The sequence below is a fragment of the Ambystoma mexicanum genome, chromosome 14 (genome assembly GCF_040938575.1).
Source record: "Ambystoma mexicanum isolate Mex_15411 chromosome 14, UKY_AmexF1_1, whole genome shotgun sequence".
Classification (NCBI taxonomy): Eukaryota; Metazoa; Chordata; class Amphibia; order Caudata; family Ambystomatidae; genus Ambystoma; species Ambystoma mexicanum.
The window spans coordinates 158,600,013-158,617,599 of NC_090940.1; the positions used below are offsets into that span (position 1 = coordinate 158,600,013).

At 47.5% G+C, this 17,587-nt stretch overlaps 1 protein-coding gene across 3 annotated transcripts in view; it reads right to left on the reverse strand.

Moving 5' to 3' along the window:
• RPAP1 (RNA polymerase II associated protein 1) overlaps positions 1-17,587 on the reverse strand; it is an 850,859-nt gene that overhangs the window by 403,636 nt on the left and 429,636 nt on the right. For all 3 annotated transcript variants that reach the window (XM_069638789.1, XM_069638790.1, XM_069638791.1), the window contains exon 13: positions 4,695-4,829. In XM_069638789.1, coding sequence (XP_069494890.1) covers positions 4,695-4,829 — 135 coding nt within the window. The remainder of the gene's footprint in view (positions 1-4,694; positions 4,830-17,587) is intronic.

The following is a 17,587-nucleotide window of genomic DNA, read 5'->3' on the forward strand; positions in this document are numbered from 1 at the left end:
TTGACGCCACCTTATCCTTATCTCGACAAATAAATGCAGCCAGATCTGCCTCTGCATACACACGCAAACTTATTGCAGCTTGCAGACCGTTTCTTACCACCCCTAACAGTGTCACACTAGCTAGAACTCTCATTATAGCCAAAATTTATTATTGTAGTGCACTCTACTTAGGCACCAGCCAAGAGAACCTGAACAAACTCCAAACTACCCAGAACAATGTCATTCGAGCTGCCCTAAACATCCCCAGCAACCACCACATTTCAGAACCCAGAATTAAACTAAAGTGGCTACCTGTCAAGCAGAGAATCTCACTCAAAATACTTGCCCTCATGCACAAATGCTTGGCTAACAAGGCCCCTATCTACCTCTGTAGTCGGCTCTCTCGCCACTTGACCTCCTGTCCTCTAAGAACTGCCCAGACCCACTGCCTATCGATCCCTAGGTTCAAACTTCAAAAAGCGAGGGCACTAGCTTCCCTGTTCTAGCCTCTAAGCTATGGAACTCCCTCCCCGTTACTATCAGAGCGAAAGACTCTTTCAACACATTCAAGTCCAAAACCAAATCTTGGCTTTTCGACCAGCACTAAGACATGCTCTTGTCTTACATACTCTGGCCTACATACTCTGGCCCGCTGACCTCCGTTATTACTTTCTGTACATCCTATTGGTATATACATTGTTAAGCCTTAGCGGCACTGCAATCACTGTAATGTATGTAGATAGAAACTCTGTCATTATTTGGGTAATGGAATTTTTATGTCTGTACATATGCATTAATGTAATGTAAGTCTTATGTCTGCATATATATGCATTATTGTAACTTTGTACAAATTGCGCCCTGATGCCTCCGGGCCTGATGGTTTGAGCGTTATAAATAAAACAAATACAAAATACAAATACAAATATATTTATACAGACCAATTTTGGTCTTATGTGTACAAAGGTGATAACTTGGTCATGAATTTTACCCTATATTATCTGTGGAATTAAATTGTTGAGGTTTTAAAGAATTTTTGATATTGGTTGATTGTCTGCTTTTATGAGGAAAGTTTTGGTATATGAATTTTATGAAATATTCATGGGATATACGATTTTAGACAGATCTTTCTCTTTTGCTCTTGCCGTGTAATCATTTTGAATTTTATGATGCTAATATTTTGATGTTTTTTTTAATAAACTGTAAACAGTTTTATTTAACCAATAAACACTATTAAAAAAGTTTTAAAAAATGTACTATACCCTCGTTGTGTTTAGCTTAGGAGGTGTTAATTATACATGATTGTGTCTACGATTAACCAGATTCTGTGCCTGCAGTACTGACCTGTTTGGGAGGTGTACACTTACACTGCTTCTTCTTTGCCAAATACCCCAGCATACTTTGTATACTTTTGATGTACAGTGGTTATAAAGGCAGCTACTGCATTCTGAACAGTCTGATCGACCGAAGACCCCAGTACTCTTAAAACTAGCAGCAAACTCTGTGTCCTGCTGGTACTTACTACCCATGGTTAGATCAGTCCCGCTCCCAAACTGGCAAACTGGCAACTCACTTATTTTTTGTATTCAGGCCATGAGGAGTCGGATTCCATGTGAACTTAACTCCTTCGGATTTGGAGAGCCTTGACTCTCTTTTTTTAAATGTTGTATTTGCTTCCTTCTGGTCACCGTTGTTCACACTCCTAGCTGAAGCAGCTTGGTGCAACTAAAGGATGGCTTCCTGGCATGCAAGCTTCAGCATGCAGGCACTAGTATTTATTACAATGAGGTGTGCATAGCTTAGCAGCTTATTTCTGCATATATATTAGCTATGCAAACGTGATGCTTGAATCAATTAATGTTTTCCATCTGGAGCACCCTTCTCTAGGGTCGAGTAAGCTCAACACTCTCTCTGAGGGCCCAAAGTATATGCACAGGTGGCACAGACTGTTGCGTCAAGCACACCGGAGTACCAGTGATTGGCGAGATGGCGGCCACACCCTCGCAACATTATCCTGGAGTGTGGTTGCTGCCGCAGTGCCATGCCAGCTCGATAGTTAAATATGCAAAAGAAAGAAGAGAAGTGGCAGAAGCTTCCTGGATTGCAACAATACCAGCACAAAAACACACCCAAAGCTCTGAGTGTTTCTTCACCAAAACACTCTTGACCGACAAGCGAATAGTAGGAAAACTGAGTAATACTCATCTGCTGCTTGAGCAGGAAAGAAAGAGAACAAGGGGGAGCAATCCCTACAAGTTATAGACAAAGAGAGAATCTGATTAGCTATAACTATCACATGTTGGCGGATGAAGGACATGTTTTTTTCTCCCTAGTTTGATGCAAATCTGTCAGTGTTTGTCTTTTAACAGTTGCTGCTTCAGTAGAAAATTAACAAAAGATAAGCATAAGGCTCGCCTCCATGTCTTTAACAGAATCCGCTTTCCTTTACTAACGTCTGGAAAATCTTTATTGTTGTTGGGTCCCTTTTTCAACTCACTTAGTGATATCACAGTGCAATTCTACTTGAGACACATTTCACTAAACTGAAATCCACTTCCAATAAACAGATTATTAGGAAGCTCTGATTACCTGGCACATGAGTTAAACCTAGAGGTAGAATTTGCATCCCGAGCAAGCACTTTGCTTCTCTGGCTTGCTCCCCCTAGTCCACCTGTGCTTCACCTTCCCGACCCTCCTACCCGCAACACCTAAAATCAAAACTACTGAACACTTCCCACTTACTTGCCAGGCCTCCACTGGAAAGCTTGTCCAGTAGAGACACTTACTGAAAACCTTTCAGGCCGTACTGCTCATTCTCTCTATAATAAAGACAGTACAATCATCAAGATAAGGGACTAGCAACAAGTCCTATATTGGACTGAATCATTCCTGTGGGACAGACAGTAGATGAGCATAAAATCAGCTTTTTAACTCTACACCCACACCACTTATGCGGCCTCCACTCATGGCTTAGCCATTTCGCCTCTCTATTTCAATAAACACTCACTACCTTTGACTAAATGATACACAAACACTGAGGTAAAGGTTTACCACAATGCCACAAATACACGGCTGATGTTTAAGATCTCACATGAGGCGTGTAACCCAATGCACAACTACACTTGTTACCTTTTAAAATCGGTAAATAAATGTGGATCAACAATCCTAAAATTAATCGAATAAAGCGAGAAATGATGGTTGTAGAAGGCCCACATGGATCCTGGCCTCCGAGGTTTCTAACACATGTGGGGGTGCTTTTTGAGAGAGGCCGTTGATGGTAGAACAAGTGGTTACGGTGGCATTGGCCCTTTTACTGATAACCCCTTCCTCCCCCACAAATGCTGAATAATGTGCTATTTTTCCACTTAGTCCAGTTAGACATCTAGACTATGCAATATTGAGTATCTTGGGCTGATATAACACAAACTGTGCAGCTGCCGAGTATGGAATGTGGCTGCGATGCTCTTACTCCATCTGTGGCACTGGGAGCAGATCTCTCCTGTGCTGAGCTGCCTGCGTTGGCTACATGCGATAAACAGGATTAAATTGAAGGCTGTGTGCATCGTCTACCAAGCATTTTACAAACAAGGAGTGATGTTCCTAATTTAGAAGTCCCATCATAACCATACTATCTGCTACAGTAGCTGGGTCCCTCCTTCATGATACCCCAAGTACCAAGAATACGGCTAACAAGAAGAGGAAACTAGCATTCTCTGTCTTACCCACTCATAGGTGGATCAATCTGTCATACGAAAAGGCATCAACCAGTGACCATCTGAAAGTGTCTCAAGGTTTCTTTCTGCAATAACCAGCAGTCTGTTACATTTATGCAATGACAACGTTCTTAGAGCCAGGATGTCGCAACTCATGGGGAAAGTTTTACTCGAGACATTTAAGATAACATAACAATGTGATTCTGAACTGTCTTGTGATAATCAAGAGAAAGGGAAACCACACAAAGAAAAAAAAAAAGAGTTCTGGCAAGAGGTATGAAGTAGTAAGAATTCAAATGATGGAGGCAAGTATCCAACCTTGAGGTAATGGCACAAAAAGCAAACAAGAAGCGTAAAAACAGAAATATTAAGATTGGAGGAAACTACAAACCTCAAGCACAAAGACAACAATAATATTTTAACATATAAATCCTACCTTCATAACTCAGTGTTTTGATGGATTAAACGTTATTGTTTCATGAATGAAAGAGAAACCAGACATGACAACATACTTTTTTAAAGGAAAAGGTAATGCGCTTAGACGAAATGATGTGCAATTTTATGAATCCAATAAATCCACACCTTGGCTCTAACACAGTAAATCCACACCTTAACTCTAATGCAAGAAAAAACAAACACGTCTGATAGTTACAGGATGAATAAGGCTGAACGTTGACCTCTAATTATAGTTATGTTGACCTCCAATCATAGTCCAACAAAAACCCTGCATTACACTCGAACACAAGTTTGCAAGACAAAAAGATTTTTCAAAAGCATCAAAAACCTCAGCATAAGAAATGCTACTGGTATACATTGTTTAAGTGACAGTTATGACTTGATACACAACAGTGTGTTTCCCAGTGCAGAAAAACGAACATTCTTTATATGCATGCAAAAGGAGCAACTGAACATTACATGTCCTTCATCCACGAGAAGTAAATGAACACTGCCTGTATTCTCTCAGAACCCCACTGAATGCTTACTTCTTTACCCCAAAATACTTACCAGAGTACAGGCTTCGGTGGAGTGCCTAGCAATGCGGGTGAGAATATCAAAAATATCCATAACCACAGATGGAGCAGGCCGCACAACTTCCAGAATGTATCTCAGACGGTGGAGAATCTTGGTCTTCAGTAATCCCTTTAAGAAAAGAAATTATATATATATCTATAACAAAATAGTGAAGTGCCAGAGAGCTAAGAGAATGTGAAACCAAAATTTAGAAAGACAAGAACAATAATTTACTTGGGAACATAGGCAAGTTGTCTAGAAAATACCTTTTGATGTAATATGTTGAAACTGTATATGCAAACGCGTACATTTATTTCAACCGCCTACAGCAGGTGCAAAATCCATATGTAATCCTCCCTTATACTTTCAACCCTAAGCGCCAGCTAAATGAAGCCAGTTGGTTAAAAATGTGGCAATATCCTAACACGGACCATATGGTTCAGAGAGGTTAAACCTTTGTGAGGAGGTACATTGAAGGAATGCTAACTTGTGATTTAAAAGGTGGGATTCCTAAATATTCTAAGAATTAACTTAACTAATGGGTGGTATAATTTACGAGTAGGGAAATCAAGAGTTGAAGGTTTCCTGTGAAGAAAATGAAAAGCTCTGCAAGACAAACAAACTGAAAGTAAATCTTGGTATGCAACAGGGCTTGCAGAAAGCAGGATAGTAGCCAGAGGAGTGACACTACCCTTCATGAAGTACCACCAGTAAAAGGTCTGTTTGATTTCATGAGTGCAGATAACCAAGAATGATACTGAAGCATTCCCAAAAGAAATCCACTCATGTACCAATAGAGCTTGTAAAATGTCTGAACCGCATGGCATTGAATGTGGGAGGCTTATTCATAACCAGCAGAAAAGATCGGACAGATTATTGTGACTGAAATAGAGATTTCTATCTGATATCACACTGGCAGTCAGAACAGACTGACTCAGTACTATCATTTCTCCATGAACAATAAACATAGATACTTTTGTAGAGCTGCAGCTATGTTTAGCTGAATTGGTACTGCATCAAACTAGTACTTTTGTCACTTCAGACGATTTTTCCTGTACATACTCTATCCGGCATGCAGATTCACATTCTTCCCACATGCCTTTTTGACAAGGCACTACAATCAGTCCAGGTACATTTTTAAATGTCCTTAATTGTAGTTCTTTTAAGCGTCTCTATTTATGGATAATCTTTCTACTGCTGAAGGAAATGTTAGCACCCAAGAGGCAGTAATCTTCAAATCAGGTTGCTTGGAACGTGGGCTGAATACAGAGGTATAGCTTGCATTCCGGGCAAGTGATTGGCTGCTCCTGCTTGCCCCCCTCACTCCGCCCATGCCCACCCTTCCCATACCTTCTAAAAATATGACTGTTGAACACGTGCCACTTACCTGCCGTGCCTCCACTCATCTCAAGCACTACCCTGCACAGATGCCTTCCCACAAGCCAGACACCACGAAATTAGAAAAGGGGCTCTTCCGAAAGCTCAGTTTTCTATTTTCTTGGTGGCCCTCTTGGTTATAGTTATTTGTGGAAAAATGCTTTGCACGGCCCAAAAAAAGAAAAACGACTTGGGCTGTGGCTCGTACTAACTGGTACTGTCTGCCACTCCAGGCATTACTGCCAATAAATATATTTGTTAGATTAGTACCCGGGATAAGGGGGCACTTGAGAGCCGCGCCAAGATGGCTGCTCTAATGTGAGCTCCTGTGAAACCTGCCACTAATTCGGATAAAATCCTGCTCCATTGAGGTTGGTTCATGCCGAAAACGGCTGGTGGAGTGCTGAAGCTGCTCTGGGTCGATTGCCTGGTTAACGCTGTGCCAATCAAACCCAGGGGTGAATGTCGCTGTGGGCTTGCGGCGAGGCCTGAGGAAACAGAGGTGGCATGGCTCCGGTGGACTGTCGCAGCAGGAGGCTGAGCCTGGTTAATATTGAAGTTGGGAGCTGAGAAGGACGAGGCCCCTTAACTGCAGCCAAGCAACAGAGATCAATGCAGCATCGTTCTCTGACGCGCACTGCGGGCGGTGCTGGCTCGTGGTCTGGCTGGCGTTGGTCGTGCCAGACAACGGGCACCGCAGGAGAGCGAGGCAGTGCCCGGGGAAGGCACAGACGGCACTATCGCAGGCCCTGCGTAGGGTGGAGCGGAGTGGGGCAGGGAAGAGGCCTGAGTCCCCGCTTTGTGCGGCCTCTGGGACTCCCGTCTGCAGCTTTGCATTGTATCTGGAGGCGGCTTCCCTGCTAAGTACAAGATGCGTCACGAGCCGTGTAGCGGCTGGCTGCAGACTGGTGCGGCTTGGGTGCCTGGGAGAGGTGTCTGCAACCAGTGAGTGAAACCGGTTATCTCAAGCCCGTGGATCCGGGCAGCACACTCATCAAGATCGCTGAGCCGGGGGGGGAACTGGCAACCACCTACGGGCACTGGTGTGCGGGCCCAGGTGAATAACGGGAAGTCATCCACACCAGTTGAGAGGTCCCTGGCCTCAGCATAAAGGGGACTATTGTTGAGACGGCCCGGCCTACAGGATCGGCAGGTGGCTGCGAGGTGTGAAGCGGCACTGAGCAAGTCAGGTAAGGTGGTGGAGGAGCAATTGCACATCAGTCATGGTACTGTGAGCAAAGCTTTCGGGCTGGAGGCGGTCTGGCCTTATCCTGTTGCGGTGTGGATGCACAGGTTACTGCAGCAGATCGCTCAGCTGCAATGTCCGGAAGGTCATTATTCTCGGAGCGGGAAGGCGGCCTGAGAGTTCAATCAAGAAGGACTGACCAAGGTGCCTCAGAGTCCGCAGATCCCAAACACTGGCTGTAGTCTAATACAGGCTAGGTAGTCAGTATAGTGTAAGCGGTGCTGCCAAGGTAGAGGGCAATGGTATTGGCATTGTGGACCTCTGGTGACATCAGACGCCCTCGGGTTGTTCCCGCCGTACAGTCGGCGTAGAGGTGGCGTTGCTGGGTGCAGTTCTGACCTGGACATTCCTTTCTGGCGCCTGTGGGTGCACACCAGCCTGTGTCTTAATGGAGAAGCATGAGAAGACACAATCTAAACTCTTGTATGGCACCCACTCAAAGGCAAAACGTGCATCACGGGGAGCTCAAGAAGTGGAGGAGGCTGTTGATCCACGAACAGAGCCCTCACTGGACACCCTCAGAGACATAAATTGCATCCTAACTAAGTTGCAAACCGGCATCAACTCATTGGACAACAAAATGGCCACTCTTACCTGTAAGGTCGATCATATGCAGGTCCGGCGCAATAGGCATGGTGACAGGTTAGATTAAGCAGAACAATGCCTCTCCATGGTGGAGCATGAGTCCTCTGCAATGTCAAGGGAAGTAGCCCAGCTGAGGAAGGCAGTCAAAGAGCTACAGGACAAGTAGGACGATTTAGAGTCCAGGTCCCGCCGAAATAACCTTAGGATAACTGGGGTCCCGGAGGCTGCGGACAGAGCGCCCATGGAACAGCTGGTGGAGGCACTACTGCGGGAGACAATTGGCGAGCCTGGGTTCTCCTCAGCCTTCATGGTAAAAAGTGCTCATCGTATCCCGGGGGCGGTCCCCCGGTGTCAAGTGCGCTGCCCATCATCGCCAGGCTCCTCAATTACTGCAATAGGGACCATGCTCTGCGACGATCAAGGGAACTGTCTTCCTTAGCTCCCACAGTGACCAGATACGGATATTCCCTGATTTTTCAAACCAGGTAAAGGCGTCACGAAAGAACTTTGTTGAGGTGAAGAAAAGTCTCAAAACGAAGGGATTCAAGTATGCCATGCTGTTCCCAACACGCCTACGAGTTGAGCACAACGGCAAAGCCCTATTCTTTCAATCTCCGGAGGAGGAGAGTGACTTCCTAGACGCTGCGGATAATCGTGCTGGGCCAGCAAGGAGCTGAAATGGCCAAGGTAGGCCTTCGCCCAAAGGCCCAGACTGAAGCTCCAGACATGCAGTGGCACTCCAATGTGGTTTATTTTCTCGAATAAGTGAGGGGTGACCAACCTTCGAGGTCTTCTATTGTGACTAATGCAGGTGGGGGTGGCTAAGCCTCGAGAGGCTCCCATGCTCTGGCTTTTGGTTGCTTCATGGGTGGTTGGGGGGGCAATACTGGCACATTGGGGTTGTCGGTGGGGATCGGGGGCGTTGCAAAGTTCCAGTTTATGGCTTAGTTTGGTTCTCACGGCACACAGGTTTCCGACCTCTACTTACACAGATGGCAACTTTCATGGGGGAGGCATTGGTGAGAATTGTAATGGTGGGGCGGACTGAACCTGGCCTAAGATCAGGGGCATGGTCAATCCTATTTGGATGGGCACAAAGTTGCCCGAAATGGAAGCTTGCTGCGACCAATGACGTGTATGTCCCCACAATGCACTGATTCCTCACCAGAGAAGGGGTGATTAAAGGGGGGGGGGGGGGTCACGTGCATGCCGTGGAACATTAGAGTTCTGAATTGTCCCTCTAAAACAAGAATGGTCCTACTGTACATGCAGAGACACCAGGTGGACATCGCATTCCTACAAGAGACTCACTTCTTGCCGTCTAGTGAGGCTGCCTTTGCCAAATCATGTGGTTGCCGCAGATACTTCTCATCATACTCCAGATATTCCAGTGGGGTGTGCATAGTTATTAAGAGTACACAGGGTTTTGCTGCACAGAGGTGGGGAGGGACACAGAAAGGAGGGCTGTGGTTCTTACAGGCCTGGTACAAGGGAGGGGATTTACCTTAGTGAACTATTACGGTCCTAACACAGATTCTCTTGAGACTCTAGAATGTATTGAAGAGCAACTTTGGAGGCATCCGGAGAGCACAGTATGTTGGGCTGGAGACTTCAATGTGGTCATGAGTAACTCGCTGGACAGGTTGGGGGGACCCAATAGAGGAGCAACTAAGGCCATATGCAAATTGCTGCAGGTATACGCAAATGAAGGGTTAGTGGACATAATGGGGTAAACATTCAGGTCCTTGGTGCATGGTTCTGCTTCCAGGCTGGACTATATTCTGGCTTCTGTAAATGGGTCAGGTTGGTTTTCTGATTGTAGGATTCTGGTGGACAGGCTTTCCGACCACGCTCCTGAGGTCGCTACTCTCCATATCCCCGGGAAATGGCAGGGGGGCAGGAGTTGGTACTTTAAAAAAACAAGAGTTTGCGTGGCAGCGTTCCGGGAGGAATTACGGAAGGGTGTTCTCCACTTTTTCCAAGAAAACTAGAGTTGTATGGCATCTTACTACACCCTTTGGGAAATCTTTAAGTGTGTGATTCGGGGACGGTGTATCGCCAAAGAAGCGGGTGTCCTCAGGGCTATAAGGGCAGAGCTAGCAGCTTGTGAATGAAACTCGATTGTGGGATTTGGAAGCCGGAATGGCGATGGCAGGCTCGATTCTGAGAGGAGTTTGGAATATTCAGGGACGCAGCAGAGCGGGAGGTTAGATTCCTTATTAGAAGCGCGGCCGTGTGACGGTACAGTAAGGGACAACGGACTGGGACCTTGCTGACCCGTTTGATTAGGACAAAAAAAACCTCTAGTTCGCACATCACAACGATTGTAGACCAGCATGGAGGCCTTTGCAGACAGACAAGGGTGCCAACAAAATCTCCCTCCTACAAACCAAGATAGAAGCTAAGAAAGCTAGCCTTGCCGCCAAGCAGAATCCCAGCAGCAAAATTAGCCACACCACCCCTATCTGCCCATCTTTCCACTTCTCTCCAGTCACGGAAGAGGAAGTAATCAAGATAATCGCCAGCCTCAAACCTTCCAATTGCAAAGGCGACATTTGCCCAGCTGCCGTCATCAAAAGATGGTGCTAATGAGCTAGCCCCTCTCATCACCTCTCTGATCAACTCCTCCTTCAAAAACTCAGTGGTCCCCAACAACCTTAAAGAAGCATGGGTCCTACCCCTGCTCAAAAAACCCAACCTAGATCCCAATATCCCCACAAATTATAGACCCATCACCACAGTCCCATTCCTTCTCAAAATCTTGGACAGGGTAGCCTATCTCCAAATACAACAGCATCTGGAAGACAACAACCTCCTAGGCCTGCGACAATCCGGTTTCAGACCTAGGCATGGGACTGAAACTGCCCTCTTGGATCTAAAAATCCAAATGGATGACGCTAAAGACAAGGGCAAACTAGCCATCTTGCTCCTGTTGGATCTCTCTGCGGCCTTCAATCTGGTCGACCATCAGATCCTCACCCAACACCTCTCCTTAGCTGCTGCATTCTCACAGAATGCCACTAAGTGGATCAAGTCATTTCTGTCGGACAGGTCGACTAGAGTCTTTGCCCCCACTGCAGCTGCGGACCCTATCCCAATCACATGTGGAGTGCCGCAAGGCTCTTGCATTTCTCCCAATCTTTACAACATTTTCATGAAGCCCCTTTTTGACCGTCTTGACGATCTGGGTGTCAGCTACACCAATTATGCAGACGACACCCAGGTCCTCATCACGCTCACTGGTAGCTATGAAGAAGATGTGGCAAAGCTTAATGATATCTATTCAGAAATCCAAGCCTGGATGGCCACACACAGTCTGTGCCTCAACGACGATAAGACAGAATTACTTATTGTAGGCTCCCAGGCTTGCCTCAAGAAACTAGACCAAAAATACCAATCCTTTACCATTGATGGCAACATCATAAAAGTCTCCAAAGAGGTTAAAACATTAGGTGTATACCTCAACTCTACCTTATCACTAAAGAAACAAATAAACTCGACCATTTCAGCTACCTCATACACCAATAAATTGATCAATGCCTGTAGGCCTTTCCTCTCCACCCCCAGCTGCCTCACCCTATCGAGAGCGCTGATATTGTCTAAATTAGACTATTGCAACACACTCTACCTAGGCACGACCTCTAACAACCTGAACAAACTCCAGATCCTGCAAAATAATGCATTAAGATGTGCCCTCAACCTCCCGTGCAAGGCACACATTTCCACGGTTAGAAAAGAAGTCCACTGGCTCCCGATCCGTGATAGAATCAAGCTAAGAACACTGGTCATCACCCACAAGTCCCTATCACGTACTGCCCCACGCTATCTTTCTGACAAATTCTCTAGAAACTGCCCCATTAGACCCACTAGAACACCTTACCTGCACCAACTAAAGATCCCCAAGTATAACCTAAAAACTGCAGGAGGCTCCAGCTTTCCAGTGCTCGCAGCACAATGTTGGAACACCCTCCCCACTACAATTAGATCGGAAACCGCATTCTGGCCATTCAGAACCATGGTAAAATCATGGCTACTAGCATAAACACCCAGAATTTCACCGACATGACTGGCTAGCTGCCGCGCTCGACTTATAGCAATGTTTACTCTAGCCATACCATTTTAGGACCAACCTGTAACCCGGTCCGCATCTGCCACTGTAACTTGCCCTCTGTACATTCTGTTCTCAGCATATTCTACTCCTGTATGTAAACTTTCAGAGCCTGAACTAATATACGCTCTGTCTGTTGTATTTATGATGTTAGTGTAGCGATATGTAACTCTGCTGTACACATGATTATGCGCCCAGTTACCTGAGGGTTTGGTTGCACTTTATAAATAAACAAACTAAACTAAACTAAACTATAATGGGGGCACTCATGGATTATTACAGGGCTTTGTATTCCTCTAGGGCTACTGTGGGACAGGTCATGCTTGACAAATACCTGGATCAGGTTGGTCTGTACTGGGTGGCACAGGAAGAAAGAGTGGCTGGGTAGATCGTTAACAGAGATCCATGAGGCTATCAAAGCGCTTCCCGCTGGGAAAGCCGCTGGCCCAGACAGACTCTCGGCTGATTTTTATAAAGCTTACTCAAATATACCTGTCCCTCGCATGCTTTGTATGTATCAATAGGTGGTGCAGGGCGGGGCGCTGCCTCAGTAAATGCGCAAAGCTGTGGTTGCCCTACTTCTAAAGCCAGGGAAGAGTGAGGAGAACTGCTTGCCCTATCACCCAATCTCCCTGATAAATCTGGACAATAGATTTTAGCCAGGGTGTTGGCTAACAGGCCTGCCCCGATAATACCTAGATACATACTGGCCGATCAGGCTGGGTTTATTCCTGGGAGGGTCACATCATACAGACATCGTAGAATATTTGCCCTTCTCTCTGTGGTTTTGGAGCAGCAGTCCTCAGTGTTGGCGGCCATGCTCAACGCTGAGAAGGCGTCATTACGTGATTGAATGGCCCTTTCTCTTCGCTGGACTGAGACACATGGGGATGGGAGAGAATTTCATAAGAACAGTTTCCCTGATACAGGAAGACCGCGTGGCACATCTTCGGGTACCCAGCCCCCATTGAGATGGAAAGGGGAATGCGGCAGGGGTGCCCGTTGTCCCCCCTGCTGCTTGCGCTCGCTGTGGAACCCCTGGCGGAATTGTCAGTTCCAGACACACAGAGGGGTGCAACTGTTCACACCAACTGGTGATTTCGCTTTACGCGGATGTCTTAATCCTGTTCATTAAGGACACCACAACGAATCTAGCACTTGTTATGAGGGACATTTTGGTTTTTGGTCGCTTCTCAGGGCTCAATATCAACCAATCCAGGTCGGTGGAGTTTCACTTGACCGATGGGACTGAGAAGTTTCAGGAGGAGTTTGACTTCCAGTGGCATTCAGACCACACTTGATATCTCGGGGTGATGGTAGCTCGATCACATGAAGTGCTTTACCAAGAGAACTATGGGGTGAAACTAGCAAAGACTGAGGCACTCTTGGGGAGATGGATGAACTTGCCTTTGTCCCTCTTTGGTCGAATGTCATTAATTAAAATGGTAATATTGCCCAGATTTCTCTATACATTCTTTAATGTCCCCATATTGGTCCCCACCAAATTCTTTAAATCATTGAAGATCGTCATATCCAAATTTATTTGGCAAGGAAAGCATGCCTGTGTGCATTGGTATAAGTTGATAGCGTCTTTGGAGAGAGGAGGGCTCACTCTTCCCGATTTTGAAGCCTACTGGATGGCAGCACAAGCATCCTTTCTGCCGCACTGGTATGATTTGACTCCAGACAGGGCACACATGCAAATTGAGGGGGCGATGTTTGCTCCCATCGCTATTGAAGGAAGTTTTTCGTACTTTGCTGCAGCAAATAACTAGGGCGCGTAATGTGGTTGAGCTTACCTGTAACGCCTGGAAGCAGATAGAGGACAAAACACGTTATGGGCTACTGTACTGCCCACTCCTCCCTATTAAGTATGTGCTGGGTATCCCATTGACAGGAGCAAAGGTTTTCATACAATGTATGGATAGGTTGGGCCTTGTATGTTGGCAAGAATTTAAGGTTAAGGGAGAGGTGTCGGCGCTAGACATTTTTATACATTTTAGGCCACATATTGGATTGGAATATAGGTTCATGAGCCCCCGATTGCACCTGTTCAACATGGGGTGATCAGCACAGGGACTAGGTCCAAACTAATCGCCAAGCTATATGCCACCATAATTGACAGGGCTGTGGGGTGGGCCGGGGATTCCCGGGTTAAGTGGAAAGACGCCCTGTGTTCCCCTCTCAGACGATATCTGGAGATATTGTTGCATGCAGACACGGAAGGTGGCCATCAGTAGCAACTTCAAGCTGATACAGTTCAAATTTCGGCATCAGTTTTATCTGACCCCAGTGGACATACATAGGTTCTTCCCTGAAACACCAGATTCGTGCCAGAGTTGCAGTGTTTCCCTGGCTACTTTCTTACACCTAGCTTGGGCTTGCCCCCGAATCTACTCATTTTGGGTGCGAGTGATCGAGAGGAGCGAGAGAATTGCAGGTGAAGGGGTAGCCATGTCTCCCATTGTAGCTTTGTTGGTTTACACGTACAAGCTGCCCAAGAATGTCAGAAAGCTTCTGGGTTTGTTTCTACTGTTGGCCAAGAGGCCGCCCCTCTGCATATGAACAATGGAGGTCTGATATCTTGGATTGCTATGAAAGAACAAGTTACTTTCTTACCTGGTAACGTTCTTTCGATGGGATGGTCCGACGACGTATTCCATATCTATGACATGTAATAACCACAGCTGTGCTGCTTCGGAAACTTTTTTCGGCGTCTGCGTCCTGCGTCGATGCGCCGTCGTCGAGGACCTCGTCTGACGTCATCCGATGTGATAAGTAGGACGCACGACGCCCGTAGCCTCAGTTGTAGTTTTTTCCCCCAGAACGTGTGACACTAGCCAACTGCCAGTCAGACACAAAGCCTTGCGGAACGTAAGCTGCAATCGCAAAGAAATTCTGCAGCGGGGAAGGCAGGGCGGGAGCGATATGGAATATGTAGTCGGACCATCCCATCGAAAGAACGTTACCAGGTAAGAAAGTAACTTGTTCTTCGAGGGGATTGGGTCCTCTGACGTATTCCATATCCATGACAGACTCCCAAAGCAGTACCAGAGCAAGGAGGAGGGAAAGAATTTAGAATCAAAATTTAGAATAGCCAATCAAATAGCAGAGCAAAGGACCGCCTTGCCAAAGGCCAGATCCTGTGCTCGGATGGAATCGAGGGAATAGTGACGTACAAATGTATGTACTGAAGCCCAGGTGGCTGCATCACAGATGTTGCGAATAGGAACACCCCTCTGCAGGGCAGTAGATGCAGCCATACCCCTGGTAGAATGGGCCCGCAAGCCAGCCGGTGGGTCCTTACCCGCCAAGCGGTAGCACTCCGAGATGGCCAAAATAATCCAGCGAGACAAAGTCTGTTTCGTCACAGCTTGCCCTAAACGCTTTCCAGCGTAACCAATAAAGAGTTGATCGTCCACTCTGACCCGGGACATGCGTGAAACATAAAAGCTTAAAGCTCTCCTAGGATCAAGCCTATGGAGCCTCTCCTCTTCCTTACCAGGATGCGGAGGAGGATAGAATGCCGGAAGAACAACCTTCTGGGCCAAATGAAATTCCGTCACTCCCTTCGGAAGAAAAGAAGGACGAACTCTAAGGACAACCCTGTCCTTGTGAAATACAGTGAAGGGTGGCTTAACTGAAAGTGCCTGTAACTCACTCACTCTGCGAGCGGAAGTAACCGCAACTAAAAACACAGTTTTCAGAGTTAACAGCTTCAAAGGGCAAGAATGTAAAGGCTCAAATGGAGCACCCATAAGAAACTTAAAAACAAGGTTTTAACCGGGCACCAGGAAAGGTGACGGAGGGAACACATTAGTGAGCCCTTTCAGAAACTGTGAAATTAAAGGGATTTTAAAGTAAGAACACTCTTCAGACGAGCGCTTAAAGATGGACAGCGCCGCCAGGTAACCTTTAATGGTACCCACTTGCAAGCCCCTGTGGGCCAAAGAAAGTAAAAAGGACAGAACCATGGGGATGTCACATGCAAAAGGATCCACATTCTGAACTCGGCACCAGTCGCAGAACTTACGCCAACGGCAACGGTACAGAGACTTTGTTGCAGGCCTTCGGGCCGAAAGCAACACCTCCATCACGTCTTCAGGGAGGTCCCAATCCTTATACCTCAACCTTTCAGAAGCCAAGCGTGAAGGTTGAGGGATCTGACCTCTGGATGGAGAACCTGACCCCCCTCCCGTGAGAGCAGATCGTCTCGGTAGAGAAGACGACGCGGAGGGCAGATGGACAAGTCGAGAAGGTCCGGGTACCACGTCCTCCGAGCCCACGCCGGAGCAATGAGGATCATCCGGGAACCGAACTTCCGTAACCTCCGCAGCACTTGCGGGATGACGGGGACTGGAGGAAACGCGTACAGCAGCGGGAACGACCACTCCACCACGAACGCGTCTCCTAAGGCTCCTTTTGGAGGAAATTCCCGCGAGCAAAACCTTTCGCACTTCCGGTTGACACTGGAGGCGAAGAGATCCACTTGAGGGGTCCCCCAAAGGGCGAAGATCTCCAGGAGAATCTCCTGAGCCAACTCCCACTCGTGAGAGATCGTGCTCTGCCTGCTCAGAGCGTCCGCCGTCACGTTTTCGTCTCCGGCCAGATGAACTGCCGAGATCGAAACTTCCTGCTGGATGGCCCAGAACTCGAGCTGCATCGCCTCCCTGCACAGAGGAAGTGACCCTGCCCCCCTCTTTTTGTTGAGGTAGTGAATGGCCACTGTGTTGTCCGTCAGGATCAGGACACTCTTTCCTCGCGCAGTCGGCAGAAAAGCCTTCAGGGCTAGCCTGACGGCCCTCAGCTCCAACAGATTGATATGGAGTCTGGACTCCGACGGAGACCAACGACCGCTGACTGTCAGCCCGTTGGCATGAGCTCCCCAACCCGTGAGGGATGCATCCGTCACGATCGTCACCTCAGGCCAGGGAAGCCAAAACGGAGCCCCCTTCATCAAGTTGCCTTCGACGGCCCACCACAGAAGGTCCCGGGCGACCGAGGGCGGCACCTGAACCGGGTCCGACATCCTGCCGGAGGACTGCAACCATTGCGTCTTGCGCGCCCACTGCAAAGATCTCATCCGCAGGCGAGCCTCTGGCACCAGAAGAATGCAGGATGCCATGAGGCCGAGCAGCCTCAAGAACTCTAACGCTGGGAGCGTCTGGGCATGCTGAAACTTGTGCACCATCTGCTGAATGTGAAGAGCCCTCACCTGGGGAGGAAAACAGTGCCCCAGGGAAGTGTCGAGCACTGCTCCGATGTACTGGAGCCGCTGTGTTGGCGTCAAATGGGACTTCTTTAAATTGAGGGAGAAGCCCAGCCTGTGAAGGGAGTGGCAGGTGACGGACAGATGATCCAGAACTTGCTCGGGAGAGCTCCCCCTGATCAACCAATCGTCCAGGTAGGGGTAGACGTGAATCCCCCTTTGCCTGAGATGCGCTGCCACCACCACCACCATGAGCTCGGTGAAAACCCTCGGGGCGGAGGTCAATCCGAACGGCAGGACCCGAAACTGAAAGTGCGAGTCGCCAACCGCGAACCTCAGGTACTTCTTGTGCTTGGGATGGA